The 19525-nt window shown below is 52.5% G+C and overlaps 1 protein-coding gene across 2 annotated transcripts; it reads left to right on the top strand.

The window, feature by feature from the left end:
• The first annotated feature begins 2805 nt into the window (after positions 1 to 2805).
• LOC116241391 (C5a anaphylatoxin chemotactic receptor 1-like) lies at positions 2806 to 12649 on the top strand. Of its 2 annotated transcripts, XM_090129909.1 has the most exons (3): positions 2806 to 5608; positions 8183 to 11698; positions 12633 to 12649. In XM_090129909.1, exon 2 carries the CDS (start codon positions 10564 to 10566, stop codon positions 11653 to 11655), a length of 1092 nt encoding a protein of 363 aa, XP_089986035.1. In that variant the 5' UTR covers positions 2806 to 5608; positions 8183 to 10563; the 3' UTR covers positions 11656 to 11698; positions 12633 to 12649. The 2 variants fall into 2 exon arrangements, with proteins under 2 accessions (XP_089986035.1, XP_089986034.1); XM_090129908.1 differs by lacking the exon at positions 12633 to 12649 and having other exon boundaries at positions 8183 to 11731.
• The last annotated feature ends 6876 nt before the right edge of the window (positions 12650 to 19525 follow it).

The following is a 19525-nucleotide window of genomic DNA, read 5'->3' as shown; positions in this document are numbered from 1 at the left end:
GGGAAATTTGGGGATTTTTGGGGGGGAATTTTGAGGTGAAAATGAGAAAATTTGGGGATTTTGAGGATGAAGTTTTGGGGTGAATTTGGGGAAATTTGGAATTTTGGGGCCAAATTTTGGGGTGAAAATGGGGAAATTTGGGATTTTGAGGATGAAATTTTGGGGTGAATTTGGGGAAATTTGGGATTTTGGGGACAATTTTTGGGGTGAAAATGGGGAAATTTGGGGATTTTGAGGGTGAAGTTTTGGGGTGAAAATGAGGAAATTTGGGATTTTTGGGACAATTTTGGGGTGAAAATGGGGAAATCTGGGCTTTTGGGGACAATTTTTTGGGGGGGAATTTGAGGGAATTTGGGGGTTTTGGGGGCCAAATTTTGGGGTGAAAATGGGGAAATTTGGGATTTTTGGGGATGATTTTGGGGGGAATTTGGGGGAATTTCGGGTTTTTTGGGGCCAAATTTTGGGGTGAAAATGGGGAAATTTGGGATTTTGAGGATGAAATTTTGGGGTGAATTTGGGGAAATTTGGGATTTTGAGGACAATTTTTGGGGTGAAAATGGGGAAATTTGGGGATTTTTGGGGGACAATTTTTGGGGTGAAAATAAGAAAATTTGGGGATTTTGAGGATGAAGTTTTGGGGTGAATTTGGGGAAATTTGGGATTTTGGGGACAAATTTTGGGGTGAAAATGGGGAAATTTGGGGTTTTTGAGGGTGAAGTTTTGGGGGGAATTTGGGGGAATTCGGGTTTTTTTGGGGGGGTGAAAATGGGAAAAATTTGGGGTGGAATTTTGAGGTGAAAATGAGAAAATTTGGGATTTTGAGGATGAAGTTTTGGGGTGAATTTGGGGAAATTTGGGATTTTTGGGGACAATTTATGGGGGAATTTGGGGGAATTTGGGTTTTTTTGGAACCAGATTTTGGGGTGAAAATGGGGAAATTTGGGATTTTTGAGGACAATTTTGGGGGGGAATTTGGGGAAATTTGGGTTTTTTTTGGGGGGTGAAAATGGGGAAATTTGGGGGTTTTGAGGGTGAAGTTTTGGGGTGAATTTGGGTGATTTTGGGTTTTTTTGGGGGGTGAAAATGGGAAAAATTTCGGGTGGAATTTTGGGGTGAAAATGTGGAAATTTTGGGTTTTTTGGGGGGAATTTTTGAGGTGAAAATGAGAAAATTTGGGGATTTTGAGGATGAGGTTTTGAGGTGAAAATGTGGAATTTTGGGGTTTTGGGGACAATTTTGGGGTGAAAATAAGAAAATTTGGGGATTTTGAGGATGAAGTTTTGGGGTGAATTTGGGGAAATTTGGGATTTTTGGGACAATTTTGGGGTGAAAATGGGGAAATTTGGGGTTTTTGAGGGTGAAGTTTGGGGGTGAATTTGGGGGAATTCGGGTTTTTTTTGGGGGGTGAAAATGGGAAAAATTTGGGGTGGAATTTTGGGGTGAAAATGGGGAAATTTGGGGATTTTGAAGATGAAGTTTTGGGGTGAATTTGGGGAAATTTGGGATTTTTGGGGCCAAATTTTGAGGTGAAAATGGGGAAATTTGGGATTTTTGGGGATGATTTTGGGGGGGAATTTGGGGGAATTTCGGGTTTTTTGGGGCCAAATTTTAGGGTGAAAATGGGGAAATTTGGGGATTTTGAAGATGAAGTTTTGGGGTGAATTTGGGGAAATTTGGGATTTTTGGGGCCAAATTTTGGGGTGAAAATGGGGAAATTTGGGATTTTGGGGGACAATTTTGGGGGGAATTTGGGGGAATTTGGGTTTTTTTGGAACCAGATTTTGGGGTGAAAATGGGGAAATTTGGGATTTTTGGGACAATTTTTGGGGTGAAAATGGGGAAATTTGGGATTTTGAGGACAATTTTGGGGGGAATTTGGGGAAATTTGGGGGTTTTGGGGGGTGAAAGTGAGAAAATTTGGGGATTTTGAGGGTGAAGTTTTGGGGTGAATTTGGGGAAATTTGGGATTTTTGGGACAATTTTTGGGGTGAAAATGGGGAAATTTGGGATTTTGGGCGGGTGAAAATGAGGAAATTTTTGGGTTTTGAGGGTGAAGTTTTGGGGTGAATTTGGGGAAATTTGGGGATTTTTGTGGGGGAATTTTTGGGGGGCATTTGGGGTTTTTTGGCGCCAAATTTTGGGGTGAAAATGGGGAAATTTGGGGATTTTGAAGATGAAGGTTTGAAGTGAAATTGGGGAAATTTGGGGGTTTTGGGGTGGAATTTTGAGGTGAAAATGAGAAAATTTGGGGATTTTGAGGGTGAAGTTTTGGGGGGAATTTGGGGAAATTTGGGATTTTTGGGACAATTTTTGGGGTGAAAATGGGGAATTTTGGGGGTTTTGAGGGTGAAGTTTTGGGGGGAATTTGGGGAAATTTGGGATTTTTGGAGACAATTTTTGGGGACAATTTTTTGGGGAGAAATTGGGGTTTTTGGGGGCCAAATTTTGTGGTAAAAATGGGGAATTTGGGGGGTTTTGAGGTGAAAATGGGGAAATTTCGGATTTTGGTGGACAATTTTTGGGGGTGAAAATGGGGAAATTTGGGGTTTTTGGGTGGGAATTTTTTGGGGGAAATTTGGGGCCAAAATTTGGGGTGAAAATGGGGAAATTTGGGTTTTTTTTGGGGGGGTGAAAATGAGGAAATTTGGGGGTTTTGAGGGTGAAGTTTTGGGGTGAATTTGGGTGATTTTGGGTTTTTTTGGGGGGAAATTGGGGAATTTGTGGGATGAGATTTTGGGGGGAATTTGAGAGAATTTGGGTTTTTTCTTTGGGGGGGGTGAAAATGGGAAAAATTTGGGGTGGAATTTTGGGGTGAAATTGGACGATTTGGGGTTTTTTGGAGCCAAATTTTTGGGTGAAAATGCGGAAATTTGGGAGTGAATTTTTGGGGTGAAATTGGGCAATTTTAGGGTTTTTTGAGAGAAATTGGGGAAATTTGGGATTTGGTGGTGAAGTTTTGGGGTGAAATTGAGGAAATTTGGGATTTTTTGAGGGAAAATGGAAATTGGGGGGGAATTTGGGGGTAAAATTGGGTAATTTTGGGGTTTTTTTGAGATGAAAACGGGGAAATTTGGGATTTGGTGGTGAAGTTTTGGGGAGAAATTGAGCAATTTTGGGTTTTTTTTAGATGAAAATGGGGAAATTTGGGATTTGGTGGCGAATTTTGGGGGGAAAAGGGGAAAAATTGCAATTTTGGGGTGAAAACTTCGGAAGAAAATGGGAAAATTTGGGGGAAAATGAGCAGAATTTGGGGTTCTGAGGGTAAATTTTGGGCTAAAAATGGGCATTTTGGGGATTGCCAGTTTTAGCCCCAAATCTGTCATTTTTAGTAACAAATTTGCCCCTTTGGGCCCCAAAACTTCAATTTTTAACCCCAAATTTGCCCTTTTTAGCCCCAAACCTGCGATTTTTTACCCCCAAATCCTCTTTTTTGCCCCAAAACTGCAATTTTGAACCCCAAAATCGCCCTTTTTGGCATCAAAAATATCAATTTTCGCCCCAAAATCGCCCTTTTTCCACCCAAATTGCGACTTTTAGCCAAAAATTGCCCTTTTTAGCCCCAAAATTGCCCTTTTTAGCCCCAAAATTGCCATTTTTAGCCCCAAACTGCTCCGTTTTTGCCCAAAATTGCCATTTTTAGCCCCAAACTGCTCCGTTTTTGCCCAAAGTTGCCATTTTTGACCCCAAATCCCCCCTTTTCTCCCCAAAACGGCCCTTTTTCCTCCCAAATCTGTCATTTTTCTCCCCAAATCCGTTCTTTTCAGCCCCAAATTTGCGCCTTTTTGACCCAAAACTGCAATTTTGAACCCCCAAATCTCCCTTTTTCGCCCCAAATTTGCCCTTTTTAGCCCCAAACCTGCGATTTTTTACCCCCAAATCCTCTTTTTTTGCCCCAAAAGTGCAATTTTTAGCCCCAAAATCGCCCTTTTTAGCATCAAAAATATCATTTTTCACCCCAAAATCGCCCTTTTTCCACCCAAATTGCGACTTTTAGCCCCAAAATTGCCCTTTTTAGCCCCAAAATTGCCATTTTTAGCACCAAACTGCTCCATTTTTGCCCAAAATTGCCCTTTTTAGCCCCAAAATTGCCCTTTTTAGCCCCAAACTGCTCCATTTTTGCCCAAAGTTGCCATTTTTAGACCCCAAATCTCCCTTTTTCGCCCCAAAATTGCCCTTTTTAGCCCCAAACCTGCGATTTTTTTACCCCCAAATCGTCTTTTTTTGCCCCAAAACTGCAATTTTGAACCCCAAAATCGCCCTTTTTAGCATCAAAAATATCAATTTTTCACCCCAAAATCGCCCTTTTTCCACCCCGAATTGCGACTTTTAGCCCCAAATCGCAATTTTTAGACCCAAACTGCTCCATTTTTGCCCAAAATTGCCCTTTTTAGCCCCAAACCTGCGATTTTTTTACCCACAAATCCTCTTTTTTGCCCCAAATCTGCAATTTTTAGCCCCAAAATCGCCCTTTTTAGCATCAAAAATATCATTTTTCACCCCAAAATCGCCCTTTTTCCACCCCGAATTGCGACTTTTAGCCCCAAAATTGCCCTTTTTCGCCCCGAACTGCTCCATTTTTGCCCAAAATTGCCCTTTTTAGACCCAAAATTGCCATTTTTAGCCCCAAACTGCTCCATTTTTGCCCAAAGTTGCCATTTTTAGACCCCAAATCTCCCTTTTTCGCCCCAAAATTGCCCTTTTTCGCCCCAAACTGCTCCATTTTTGCCCAAAATTGCCCTTTTTAGACCCAAAATTGCCATTTTTAGCCCCAAACTGCTCCATTTTTGCCCAAAGTTGCCATTTTTAGATCCCAAATCTCCCCTTTTCGCCCCAAAACGGCCCTTTTTCCTCCCAAATCTGTCATTTTTCACCCCAAATCCGTTCTTTTCAGCCCCAAATTTGCGCCTTTTTGACCCAAAAACTGCAATTTTGAACCCCCAAATCTCCCTTTTTCGCCCCAAAATTGCCCAAAATCGCCCTTTTTAACCCCAAAATCCGCCCCCCCCGGGAATTTCCCTTTGCGTTCTGCATCCGCTTCGAGGAAATGGGGAAATGTCCGCTTCCTGAGCAGCCGCCCCACAGCGGAGCCGCCCCACAGCTCTGCCCCATAGCGGAGCTGCCCCATAGCTCTGCCCCATAGCGGAGCCGCCCCACAGCTCTGCCCCATAGCGGAGCTGCCCCATAGCTCTGCCCCATAGCGGAGCCGCCCCACAGCTCTGCCCCATAGCGGAGCTGCCCCATAGCTCTGCCCCATAGCTCTGCCCCATAGCGGAGCCGCCCCATAGCGGAGTTGCCCCATAGCGGAGCTGCCCCATAGCTCTGACCCACAGCTCTGCCCCATAGCTCTGCCCCATAGCGGAGCCGCCCCATAGCTCTGCCCCACAGCTCTGCCCCATAGCTCTGCCCCATAGCGGAGCCGCCCCATAGCGGAGCTGCCCCATAGCTCTGACCCACAGCTCTGCCCCATAGCTCTGCCCCATAGCGGAGCCGCCCCATAGCTCTGCCCCATAGCAGAGCCGCCCCACAGCTCTGCCCCATAGCGGAGCGGCCCCACAGATGAATGGACCCATAGCGGAGCCGCCCCATAACATCAGAGAGCATCTCCACGGTAAGTCCTGGGGGGTGGGAGGGCAACTTGTGGGGCAGCCCCATAGGGCAGGCAGGGATCTGTGGGGCAGCCCCATAGGGTTATAGGGTGGGAGGGCAACTTGTGGGGCAGCCCCATAGGGTGGGTGCGGATCTGTGGGGCAGCCCTATAGAGTTATAGGGTGGGAGGGCAACTTGTGGGGCAGCCCCATAGGGCGGGAGGGGATCTGTGGGGCAGCCCCATAGGGGTATAAGGTGGGAGGGGAACTTGGGGGGCAGCCCCATAGGGCGGGGGAGGCACTTATGGGGCAGCCCCATAGAATTATGGGGTGTGAGGGCAACTTGGGGGGCAGCCCCATAGGGTGGGTGCGGATCTGTGGGGCAGCCCCATAGGGGTATAAGGTGGGAGGGCAACTTGTGGGGCAGCCCCATAGGGTGGGGGAGGCACTTATGGGGCAGCCCCATAGAATTATGGGGTGGGAGGGCAACTTGTGGGGCAGCCCCATAGGGCGGGGGAGGCACTTATGGGGCAGCCCCATAGGGTTATAGGGTGGGAGGGGAACTTGTGGGGCAGCCCCATAGGGCAGGCGTGGATCTGTGGGGCAGCCCCATAGAGTTATAGGGTGGGCGGGCAACTTGTGGGGCAGCCCCATAGGGTGGGAGAGGCACTTATGGGGCAGCCCCATAGAATTATAGGGTAGGAGGGGAACTTGGGGGGCAGCCCCATAGGGTGGGGGAGGCACTTATGGGGCAGCCCCACAGATCCGTGCCCCATATCTGCCCCCATTCCCACCCTTTGCTGCCCCACAGCTGTGCCTCATTTCTACCCCACACCTCAGCCACGTTGTTCCCCTTTTTCAGCCCCAAACCTCGGTAACCCAACGAGCTTCATTTGCATAACGAGCTTCATTTGCATAACGAGCTTCATTAACCCAATGAGCTTCATTAACCCAACGAGCTTCGTTAACCCAAGGAGCTTCATTAACCCAACGAGCTTCGTTAACCTAACGAGCTTCGTTAACCCAAGGAGCTTCGTTAACCCAACGAGCTTCGTTAACCTAATGAGCTTCATTAACCCAACGAGCTTTGTTAACCCAACGAGCTTCATTAACCTAATGAGCTTCGTTAACCTAATGAGCTTCATTAACCCAAGGAGCTTCGTTAACCCAACGAGCTTCGTTAACCTAATGAGCTTCATTAACCCAAGGAGCTTCGTTAACCCAACGAGCTTCATTAACCTAATGAGCTTCGTTAACCTAATGAGCTTCATTAACCCAAGGAGCTTCGTTAACCCAACGAGCTTCGTTAACCTAACGAGCTTCATTAACCCAATGAGCTTCATTAACCTAACGGGCTTCGTTAACCCGAAGAGCTTCGTTAACCCGAAGAGCTTCGTTAACCCGAAGAGCTTCGTTAACCTAACAAGCTTCGTTAACCCGACGAGCTTCGTTAACCCGACGAGCTTCGTTAACCCCAAGGAGCTTCGTTAACCCAACGAGCTTTGTTAACCTAATGAGCTTCATTAACCTAATGAGCTACGTTAACCAAACGAGCTTCATTAACCTAAAGAGCTTCGTTAACCCAACGAGCTTCGTTAGCCTAACGAGCTTCATTAACCTAACGAGCTTCATTAACCTAACGAGCTTCGTTAACCCAACGAGCTTCGTTAACCTAATGAGCTTCGTTAACCCAACGAGCTTCGTTAACCCAACGAGCTTCGTTAACCTAACGAGCTTCGTTAACCCAAGGAGCTTCGTTAACCCAATGAGCTTCATTAACCTAACGAGCTTCATTAACCCAAGGAGCTTCGTTAACCCGACGAGCTTCATTAACCTGACGAGCTTCGTTAACCCAACGAGCTTCATTAACCCAATGAGCTTCGTTAACCCCAAGGAGCTTCATTTGCCTAATGAGCTTCATTAACCTAATGAGCTTCGTTAACCCAATGAGCTTCATTAACCCAACGAGCTTCGTTAACCTAACGAGCTTCATTAACCTAATGAGCTTCGTTAACCCAACGAGCTTCGTTAGCCTAACGAGCTTCGTTAACCTAACGAGCTTCATTAACCCAACGAGCTTCGTTAACCTAACGAGCTTCGTTAACCCAACGAGCTTCATTAACCCAACGAGCTTCATTAACCCAACGAGCTTCATTAACCCAACGAGCTTCGTTAACCTAACGAGCTTCGTTAACCCAACGAGCTTCATTAACCCAACGAGCTTCGTTAACCTAACGAGCTTCATTAACCCAACGAGCTTCGTTAACCTAACGAACTTCCACCCTACTGGTTGCCCATCAGCCACACCTGGGCCTTGAGGTTGCCGTGGTCCCTCCCACCACCCCTCCCTCATTAACCTACCAAAATTCGTTAAGCTAACGAGAGTCATTAAGCCAAGCAGCCTCATTAACCCACGGAGCCTCATTAACTTAACGAACTTCGTTGTCCCAACGAGCTTCCAACCAACTTGGAACCCATTGGGACTGAGGTGGACTCCTAAGGATGCCACTCCCTCGTTAAGCTAACGAGCTCATTAACCTAATTAGTGTGATTGACCCAAGCAGTGTAATCAACCTAACGAACTTCATTAATTCTAGAACTTCGTTAACGAGCTTCGTTGACCCAAGAAGCTTCCGGCCCAACTTGGAACTCGTCCACCCCTGGTGTTGCTGCGGATCTCTACCACCTCCACTTCCTCATTAACCTAATCAACATCGTTAACCTAACGAGCCTCATCAACCTAACGAGCCTCATCAACCTAAGGAGCCTCATTAACCTAACGAGCCTCATTAACCTAACGAGCTTCGTTGACCCAACAAGTATCCACCCAACTGGTTGCCCATCATCCACACCATCGGCGTTGAGGTTGGCGTTGACCCCAACCACCACCACTGCCTCATTAAATTAATCAACATCGTTAACTTAACAAGCCTCATCAACCTAGCGAACTTCATCAACCTAACGAGCCTCATTAACCTAACGAGCTTCGTTGACCCAAACTTCCAACCCAACTGGTTGCCCATCGTCCACAGCATCGGCGTTGAGGTTGGCGTTGACCCCAACCACCACCACTGCCTCATTAACTTAAGGAGCCTTGTTAACCTAACGAACCTCATCAACTTAAGGAGCCTCATTAACCTAACGAGCTTCATTAACTCAGAAGGCTTCCAACCCAACTCGTTGCCCATCGTCCCCACCATCGGCGTTGAGGTTGCATTGACCCCAACCACCACCACTCCGTCATCTACCTAACGAGCCTCGTTAACCTAACGAGCCTCATCACCCTAACGAGCCTCATCGACCTAACGAACCTCATTAACCTAACGAGCTTAATTGACCCAAGCTTCCAACCCAACTGGTTGCCCATTGTCCCCACCATCGGCGTTGAGGTTGGCGTTGACCCCAACCACCACCACTCCCCCATCAACCTAACGAGCCTCGTTAACCTAACGAGCCTCATCAACCAAAGAGCCTCATCACCCTAACGAGCCTCATCGACCTAACGAGCCTCATTAACCTAACGAGCTTTGTTGACCCAACAAGTTCCAACCCAACTGGTTGCCCATCATCCTCACCATCGGCGTTGAGGTTGGCGTTGACCCCAACCACCACCACTGCCTCATTAACTTAATCAACATCGTTAACCTAACGAGCCTCATCACCCTAACGAGCCTCATCGACCTAACGAACCTCATTAACCTAACGAGCTTCATTGACCCAAGCTTCCAATCCAACTGGTTGCCCATCATCCCCACCATTGGCATTGAGGTTGGCGTTGACCCCAACCACCACCACTCATCAACCTAACGAGCCTCGTTAACCTAACGAGCCTCATCACCCTAACGAGCCTCATCGACCTAACGAACCTCATCAACCTAACGAGTTTCGTTGACCCAAGCTTCCAACCCAACTGGTTGCCCATCGTCCCCACCATTGGCGTTGAGGTTGGCGTTGACCCCAACCACCACCACTGCCTCATTAACTTAATCAACATCGTTAACCTAACGAGCCTCATCAACCTAGCAAACTTCATCAACCTAACAAGCCTCATTAACCTAACGAGCTTCGTTGACCCAAGCTTCCAACCCAACTCGTTGCCCATCGTCCCCACCATCGGCGTTGAGGTTGGTGTTGACCCCAACCACCAACCACCACCACTCCCTCATTAACATAACCAGCATCGTTAACCTAACGAGCCTCATCAACCTAAGGAGCCTCATCACCCTAACGAGCCTCATTAACCTAACGAACCTCATTAACCTAACGAGCTTCGTTGACCCAACAAGTATCCACCCAACTGGTTGCTCATCATCCACAGCATCGGCGTTGAGGTTGCATTGACCCCAACCACCACCACTGCCTCATTAACTTAACCAGCATCGTTAACCTAACAAGCCTCATCAACCTAGCGAACTTCATCAACCTAACGAGCCTCATTAACCTAACGAGCTTCGTTGACCCAAGCTTCCAACCCAACTGGTTGCCCATCATCCCCACCATCGGCGTTGAGGTTGGTGTTGACCCCAACCACCACCACTCCCCCATCAACCTAACGAGCCTCGTTAACCTAACGAGCCTCATCACCCTAACGAGCCTCATCACCCTAACGATCCTCATTAACCTAACGAACCTCATTAACCTAACGAGCTTCGTTGACCCAACGAGTTCCAACCCAACTCGTTGCTCATCATCCCCACCATCGGCGTTGAGGTTGGTGTTGACCGCAACCACCACCACTCCCCCATCAACCTAACGAACCTCGTTAACCTGACGAGCCTCATCTTCCTAACAAGCCTCATTAACCTAACGAACTTCATCAACCTAACGAGCTTCGTTGACCCAAGCTTCCAACCCAACTGGTTGCCCATCATCCCCACCATCGGCGTTGAGGTTGGCGTTGACCCCAACCACCACCAACTCCCCCATCAACCTCATTACCCTCATTAACCTCATTAACCTCATTACCCTCATTACCCTAATGACCTCCCCCGTCCTCTGGCCCGCCTCCACCCCCCCCCCAGACTACTACGACCTCACCAACTTCACCTTCGACCCCGCCGACGCCGACATCCTCCAGCACCGCATCCCCTGGAGCCACCGCGTCGCCTTGGCTCTCTACGCCGCCATCTTCCTCCTCGGCATCCCCGGCAACGCGGCGGTGATTTGGCTGAGCTCCGCGGCACAACACCGCGCCGTCCCCGCCGTCTGGTTCCTCCACCTCGCCGTAGCCGACCTCCTTTGCTGCGCCGCTTTACCTTTCCTCGCCATCCCGGTAGCCGGCGACCACCGGTGGCCGTTGGGCGATTTTGGTTGTAAACTCTTCCCGGCGTTGGCGGTGCTCAACATGTATTCCAGCGTCCTCCTTTTGGGTGCCATCAGCGCCGATCGTTGCCTAACGGTCACCAAGCCGGCTTGGTGCCACAACCACCGCACGCCGCGCGCCGCTCACCGCCTCTGCATCGCCGTCTGGTTGGCGGCTGCCATCCTCACCGTGCCAACCTTCCTCTTCCGCTCCTCCCGCCGCGACCCCTTCGCCGACGCCGAGATGTGCGTGGTTGATTATGGCCAACGCCGGCGCATCACCGAACCCATCACCGTCGGCCTCCGTTTCGTGGCCGGATTCCTCCTCCCGTTCTCCGCCATCGCCGCGTGCCACGCGTCGCTCTTGGCTCGACTCCGCGCCCGGCGTTTCGCCAACACCCGCCGCGCCGCCGGCACCGTCGTGGCGGTGGTGGTGACTTTTTTCATCTGCTGGTTGCCGTATCACTTGGTGGGTTTGATCCTCGCCGTGGCTGAACCCAGATCCGATGTTTACCGCGGCGCCGCGGCGGCGGATCCGGTGCTCACCGGCTTGGCCTACGCCAACAGCTGCGCCAATCCGCTCATCTACGCCGCGGCGGCGGCGGTGGGGAGGAGGAGGGGGCGCTGGGGGGGTGGGGAGGGGGCTGGTGGGGGGCGGTGGTGGTGGTGGTGCGCCGCGCTGCGCCGCGTGCTGAGCGAGGATCACAACGGCGGAGCCGCCGGGAGTCGATCCGCCACCAACGGAACCACGGTGGAAACCGAGGTGTGAGGGGGGTCGGCGTCTTTGGGGTCACCAATTTTGGGGTCATTGGCTCCTTGGGGTCGGCATCTTTGGGGTCGGCGTCTTTGGGGTCAGCATCTTTTTGGGGTCACTGTCTTTGGGGTCACCAATTTTGGGGTCATTGGCTCCTTGGGGTCACCGTCTTTGGGGTCACCATTTTTGGGGTCATCGTCTCCTTGGGGTCATCGTCTTTGCAATTGGCGCTTTGGGGTCATTGTCTTTGGGGTCACCAATTTTGGGGTCATTGCCTCCTTGGGGTCGGCATCTTTGGGGTCATCCTCTTTTTGGGGTCAGCATCTTTGGGGTTGGCACCTTGGTGTCACCATCTTTGGGGTCATCAACCTCTTGGGGTCACCATCTTTGGGGTTGGCGCCTTCTTGGGGTCGCCATCTTTGGGGTCTGCACCTTGGGGTCACCGTCTTTGGGGTCATCCTCTTTTTGGGGTCACCATCTTTGGGATTGGCACCTTCTTGGGGTCACCGTCTTTGGGGTCATCGTCTTTTTGGGGTCATCGTCTTTGGGGTCACCATTTTTGGGGTCATCGTCTCCTTGGGGTCACCATCTTTGGGGTCAGCGTCTTTGGGGTCAGCGTCTTTTTAGGGTCATTGTCTTTGGGGTCACCAATTTTGGGGTCATTGGCTCCTTGCGGTCGGCATCTTTGGGGTCACCATCTTTGGGGTCACCATCTTTGGGGTCATTGTCTTTGGGGTCATTGTCTTTGGGGTTGGCACTTTGGGGTTGGTGTCTTTGGGGTCATCGTCTTTGGGGTCATCGTCTCCTTGGGGTCACTGTCTTTGGGGTCACCAGTTTTGGGGTCATTGCCTCCTTGGGGTCATCGTCTTTGGGGTCACCAATTTTGGGGTCATTGCCTCCTTGGGGTCGGCATCTTTGGGGTCATCATCTTTTTGGGGTCAGCGTCTTTTTGGGGTCATTGTCTTTGGGGTCACCAATTTTGGGGTCATTGCCTCCTTGGGGTCGGCGTCTTTGGGGTCAGCATCTTTTTGGGGTCATTGCCTCCTTGGGGTCACCATCTTTGGGGTCAGCGTCTTTGGGGTTGGCATCTTTTTGGGGTCACTGTCTCTGGGGTCACCAATTTTGGGGTCAGCGTCTTTTTGGGGCCACCATCTTTGGGGTCATCGTCTTTGGGGTCATCGTCTCCTTGGGGTCATTGTCTTTGGGGTCAGAGTCTTTGGGGTCAGCGTCTTTTTGGGGTCAGCGTCTTTGGGGTCACCATTTTTGGGGTCATCGTCTCCTTGGGGTCATCGTCTTTGGGGTTGGCACTTTGGGGTCATTGTCTTTGGGGTCACCAATTTTGGGGTCATTGCCTCCTTGGGGTCACCAATTTTGGGGTCATCGTCTCCCTGGGGTCATTGTCTTTGGGGTCAGAGTCTTTGGGGTCACCAATTTTGGGGTCATCGTCTCCCTGGGGTCATTGTCTTTGGGGTCATCGTCTTTTTGGGGTCATCGTCTTTGGGGTCATTGGCTCCTTGGGGTCACCGTCTTTGGGGTCATTGTCTTTTTGGGGTCACCATCTTTGGGCTCATCGTCTTTGGGGTCATCATCTCCTTGGGGTCACTGTCTTTGGGGTCACCAGTTTTGGGGTCATTGCCTCCTTGGGGTCGGCATCTTTGGGGTCACCATCTTTGGGGTTGGCGCTTTGGGGTCATTGTCTTTGGGGTCAGCGTCTTTTTGGGGTCAGCGTCTTTGGGGTCACCATTTTTGGGGTCATCGTCTCCTTGGGGTCATCGTCTTTGCAATTGGCGCTTTGGGGTCATTGTCTTTGGGGTCACCAATTTTGGGGTCATTGCCTCCTTGGGGTCGGCATCTTTGGGGTCATCCTCTTTTTGGGGTCAGCATCTTTGGGGTTGGCACCTTGGTGTCACCATCTTTGGGGTCATCAACCTCTTGGGGTCGCCATCTTTGGGGTCGGCACCTTGGGGTCACCGTCTTTGGGGTCATCCTCTTTTTGGGGTCACCATCTTTCTTCTTGGGATCGTCACCTCTTTGGGGTCCCCATCTTTGGGGTCATCGTCTTTTTGGGGTCACCATCTTTGGGGTCATCAACCTCTTGGGGTCGCCATCTTTGGGGTCGGCACCTTGGGGTCACCGTCTTTGGGGTCATCCTCTTTTTGGGGTCACCATCTTTCTTCTTGGGATCGTCACCTCTTTGGGGTCCCCATCTTTGGGGTCATCGTCTTTTTGGGGTCACCATCTTTGGGGTCACCATCTTTGGGGTCGCCATCTTTGGGGTTGGCACCTTGGGGTCACCGTCTTTGGGGTCATTGTCTTTTTGGGATCACCATCTTTCTTCTTGGGATCGTCACCTCTTTGGGGTCCCCATCTTTGGGGTCATCGTCTTTTTGGGGTCACCATCTTTGGGGTCACCATCTTTGGGGTCATGAACCTCTTGGGGTCGCCATCTTTGGGGTTGGCACCTTCTTGGGGTCGCCATCTTTGGGGTCGGCACCTTGGGGTCACCGTCTTTGGGGTCATCCTCTTTTTGGGGTCACCATCTTTGGGGTCACCATCTTTGGGGTCACCATCTTTGGGGTTGGCACCTTGGTGTCACGATATTTGGGGTCATCGTCTCTTTGGGGTCACCGTCTTTGGGGTTGGCACCTTGGGGTCACCATCTTTGGGGTCATCCTCTATTTGGGGTCACCATCTTTGGGGTTGGCACCTTGAGGTCACCGTCTTTGGGGTCATCCTCTTTTTGGGGTCACCATCTTTGGGATTGGCACCTTCTTGGGGTCCCCATCTTTGGGGTCATCCTCTTTTTGGGGTCACCATCTTTGGGGTTGGCACCTTGATGTCACCATCTTTGGGGTCATCAACCTCTTGGGGTCGCCATCTTTGGGGTTGGCGCCTTGGGGCCGCCATCTTTTTGGGGTCCCCATCTTTTTTGGGTTCGTCCCCATCTTTGGGGTTGCCGGCCTCTTTTTGGGGTCACCACTTTTGGGGTCACCTTGGGGTCCTGCGCCGTTTGTCGTTTCCCAAATTAAAAACCACCAAAGCAGCCGATGAACCGAAGTGCCACTTCCTGCGGGGACCGGAAAGGGACATTTGGGGACATTTGGGGACAGTGGGGGACAGTGGGGGACAATGGGGGAGAATGGGGGAGAATGGGGGACAGTGGGGGACAGTGGGGGCCGGGGGGGACATTTGGGGACAATGGGGGACAGTGGGGGACGATGGGGGACAATAGGGGACAATGGGGGACAATGGGGGACAATGGGGGACAATGGGGGACATTTGGGGACATTTGGGGACAATGGGGGAGATTTGGGGACATTTTGGGGACAGTGGGGGACAGTGGGGGACAATGGGGAGAATGGGGGACAATGGGGGAGAATGGGGGACATTTGGGGACAATGGGGGAGAATGGGGGACAGTGGGGGACATTTTGGGGACATTTTGGGGACAATGGGGACAATGGGGGAGAATGGGGGACAGTGGGGGACAGTGGGGGACAATGGGGGACATTTGGGGACAATGGGGGACAGTGGGGGACATTTGGGGACAACAGGGACATCTGGGGACATTTGGGTGCACTGGGACAATGGGGCACAGAGGGGATGTCACCCAGTTGTGTCACCCAGCGCTGTCACCTGGTGGTGTCACCCTGCATTGTCACCCGGTTGTCACCCAGCATCACCAGGTGGTGTCACCCCGTGTCACCCACTTGTGTCACCCGGTGTTGTCAACCAGCTGTCACCCAGCATCACCTGCCTGTCACCCAGTCACCCAGCAGTGTCACCTGGTTGTCACCCAGTGTTGTCACCCGGCTGTCACCCAGTATCAGCTGGTGTTGTCACCCAGTGGTGTCACCCAGCAGTGTCACCCGGTTGTCACCCAGTGTTGTCACCCGGCTGTCACCCAGTATCAGCTGGTGTTGTCACCCAGTGGTGTCACCCAGCGGTGTCACCTGGTTGTCACCCAGCATCACCAGGTGGTGTCACCCAGTGTCACCCAGTTGTGTCACCCGGTGTTGTCACCTGGCTGTCACCCATCACCACCAGCCAATGTCACCCAGTGCTGTCACCCAGCAGTGTCACCCAGCATCACCTGGTGGTGTCACCCGGTTGTCACCCAGTGTTGTCACCCAGTTGTCACCCAGTATCCCAGCTGGTGTTGTCACCCAGTGGTGTCACCCAGCGGTGTCACCCGGTTGTCACCCAGCATCACTCAGCGGTGTCACCCACTTGTGTCACCGGGTGTTCTTCCCAAAATGCCAAGCATTTTATAGGGGGATGTGGGGTGCTGGGGGGGGGATATGGGATATAGGGTGCTGGGGGGGGGATATAGGGTGCTATGGGGGGGATATAGGGTGCTATGGGGGGTTGTAGGGTGCTGGGAGGCGATATGGGGGCTTATAGGGTGCTATGGGGGGGATATAGGGTGCTGTGGGGTTATAGGGTTATATGGGGGGATATAGGGTGCTGTGGGGGGGATATGGGATATAGGGTGCTATGGGGGGTTGTAGGGTGCTGGGGGGGATATGGAGGGTTATAGGGTGCTATGGGGGGGATATAGGGTGGTGTGGGGGTTATAGGGCTATATGGGGGGATGTAGGGTGCTGTGGGGGGTTGTAGGGTGCTGTGGGGAGGATATGGGGGATATAGGGTGCTGGGGGGGGGATATAGGGTGCTGTGGGGGGTTGTAGGGTGCTGGGGGGGATATGGGGGATATAGGGTGCTGTGGGGGGGATATAGGGTGCTATGGGGGGTTGTAGGGTGCTGGGGGGAGGATATGGGGGATATAGGGTGCTGTGGGGGGGATATAGGGTGCTGTGGGGGGTTGTAGGGTGCTGGGGGGGATATGGAGGGTTATAGGGTGCTATGGGGGGGATATAGGGTGGTGTGGGGGTTATAGGGCTATATGGGGGGATGTAGGGTGCTGTGGGGGGTTGTAGGGTGCTGTGGGGAGGATATGGGGGTTGTAGGGTGCTGTGGGGTTATAGGGTGCTATGGGGGGGATATAGGGTGCTGCGGGGGGTTGTAGGGTGCTGGGGGGGATATGGGGGATTATAGGGTGCTATGGGGGGGATATCGGGTGGTGTGGGGTTATAGGGTTATATGGGGGGATATAGGGTGCTGGGGGGGGGATATGGGGTGCTGTGGGGGGTTGTAGGATGCTATGGGGAGATATGGGGGATATAGGGTGCTGTGGGGGGGGGATATAGGGTGCTGCGGGGGGTTGTAGGGTGCTGTGGGGGGATATGGGGGATATAGGGTGCTGTTGGGGAGATATAGGGTGCTGGGGGGGATATAGGGTGGATATAGGGTGCTGTTGGGGGGCTATAGGGGGATATGGGGGGGTATAGGGTGGTTTCTATGGGGTCTCCATGTGTCACCGTCGAATCACACTGTAGAATTTTTATAGGGTTTATAGGGACCCTATAGAATAATAGGGTCTGTGGGAGTCTCTGTAGGACCTTCACTGGGCCCCCTATGGGTTTCTATGGGGTCTTTGTATGGCCTCCGTGGGCATCTATAGGGTCTCCATAAGGTCACTGTGGGGTCTCCATGGAATTCCTATAGATCTCTGTGGGGTCCCCATAGTGTTTCTATGGGGTCTCTGTAGGACCTGTATAGGGTCTCCATAGGATCGTTATGGGGTCTGCATGGGGTCCCTATAGGATCTCCGTGGGGTCCCCATGGGATCATTATGGGGTCCCTATAGGGCCCCTATAGCATCTCTCTGGGGTCTCCATAGGGCCCCTATAGGTCTCTCTGGGGATCCCTATAGGATCATTATGGGGTCTCCATGGGGTCTCCATAGGGTCCCTATAGGATCTCCGTGGGGTCCCTATAGGATCTCTGTGGGGTCCCCATAGGATCGTTATGGGGTCTCTATGGGGTCCCTATAGGATCTCCATGGGGTCTCCATAGAATCGTTATGGGGTCCCTATAGCGCCCCTATAGCATCTCTCTGGGGTCTCCATAGGGCCCCTATAGGATCTCCATGGGGTCCCTATAGGATCTCTGTGGGGTCCCCATAGGATCGTTATGGGGTCTCCGTGGGATCCCTATAGGGCCCCTATAGGATCTCCATGGGGTTTCTATAGGACCTCTGTGGCGTCCCCATAGGATCGTTATGGGGTCTCTATGGGGTCCCTATAGGATCTCCATGGGGTCTCCATAGAATCGTTATGGGGTCCCTATAGCGCCCCTATAGCATCTCTCTGGGGTCTCCATAGGGCCCCTATAGGATCTCCATGGGGTCCCTATAGGATCTCCGTAGGGTCCCCATAAAATCGTTATGGGGTCTCCATGGGGTCCCTATAGGGTCCCTATAGGTCTCTCTGGGGGTCCCTATAGGATCATTATGGGGTCTCCATAGGGTCCCTATAGGATCTCCATGGGGTCCCTATAGGATCTCTGTGGCGTCCCCATAGGATCGTTATGGGGTCTCTATGGGGTCCCTATAGGATCTCCATGGGGTCCCTATAGGATCTCTGTGGGATCTCCATTGGGCCCCTATAGGATCTCCATAGGGCCCCTATAGGATCTCCATTGGGCCCCTATAGGATCTCCATGGGGCCCCTATAGGATCTCCATAGGGTCCCCATAAAATCGTTATGGGGTCTCCATGGGGTCCCTATAGGGTCCCTATAGGTCTCTCTGGGGGTCCCTATAGGATCATTATGGGGTCTCCATGGGGTCTCCATAGGGCCCCTATAGGATCTCTGTGGGGTCCCCATAGGATCGTTATGGGGTCTCTATGGGGTCCCTATAGGATCTCCATGGGGTCTCCATAGAATCGTTATGGGGTCCCTATAGCGCCCCTATAGCATCTCTCTGGGGTCTCCATTGGGCCCCTATAGGATCTCCATGGGGTCCCTATAGGATCTCTGTGGGGTCCCCATAGGATCGTTATGGGGTCTCCGTGGGATCCCTATAGGGCCCCTATAGGATCTCCATGGGGTTTCTATAGGACCTCTGTGGCGTCCCCATAGGATCGTTATGGGGTCTCTATGGGGTCCCTATAGGATCTCCATGGGGTCTCCATAGAATCGTTATGGGGTCCCTATAGGGCCCCTATAGCATCTCTCTGGGGTCTCCATAGGGCCCCTATAGGATCTCCATTGGGCCCCTATAGGATCTCCATAGGGTCCCCATAAAATCGTTATGGGGTCTCCGTGGGGTCCCTATAGGGCCCCTATAGGTCTCTCTGTGGGATCCCTATAGGATCATTATGGGGTCTCCATGGGGTCTCCATAGGGTCCCTATAGGATCTCTGTGGGGTCCCCATGGGATCGTTATGGGGTCCCTATAGGGCCCCTATAGGTCTCTCATGACACCCGTGGGCTCAAGCCCCGCCCCCTTCCCTCAAGCCCCGCCCCCTTCCCCCTCAAGCCCCGCCCCCTTCCCCCTCAAGCCCCGCCTCCTCCCCGGGGTCACTCGGGTCCACCGCGGTCCCGAAAGGGTTAAAAAATCCCCACGACTTTAAAAGGGCAACGCCGGGGCGCCGCCCCCCGGTGGGCCCCACCCGCAGCCCCGGGGCAGCGCCGAGCGGTGAGGAACGGAGGAAGCGGCGGGGGGGGGGCGGGGGGGGGCAACCGGTGGGGGGCGCTGTGCTGGGGGGGGGAGGATGGGGGTCGTGGGTATCCGGGGGGGGGGAGTTATGGGGCCGGGGGGGGGAATTATGGGGCTGGGGGGGGTCATAGGTACCCGGGGGGGGGAGTTATGGGGGTGGGGGGGGGCCGGGGGGGGGCAGGGGGGTCGTAGGTGTCCCGGGGGGGGGAGTTATGAGGCTGGGGAGGGCCAATATGGGGCTGGGGGGGGAGTTATGGGGCTGGGGGGGGGGCAGTATAGGGTTGGGGGGGGAGTTATGGGGCTGGGGGGGGCAATATGGG

The sequence above is a fragment of the Phasianus colchicus genome, chromosome 38 (assembly GCF_987193195.1).
Source record: "Phasianus colchicus chromosome 38, bPhaCol1.hap1.1, whole genome shotgun sequence".
Taxonomy (NCBI): Eukaryota; Metazoa; Chordata; class Aves; order Galliformes; family Phasianidae; genus Phasianus; species Phasianus colchicus.
The sequence above is the reverse complement of the archived record's forward strand: the minus strand, read 5'-3'. Positions and strand labels throughout refer to the sequence as shown.

Coding starts and splice junctions, on each gene's coding strand:
- LOC116241391 (XM_090129909.1), top strand. CDS start 10,564: ATGACCTCCCCCGTCCTCTGGCCCGCCTCCACCCCCCCCCCAGACTAC.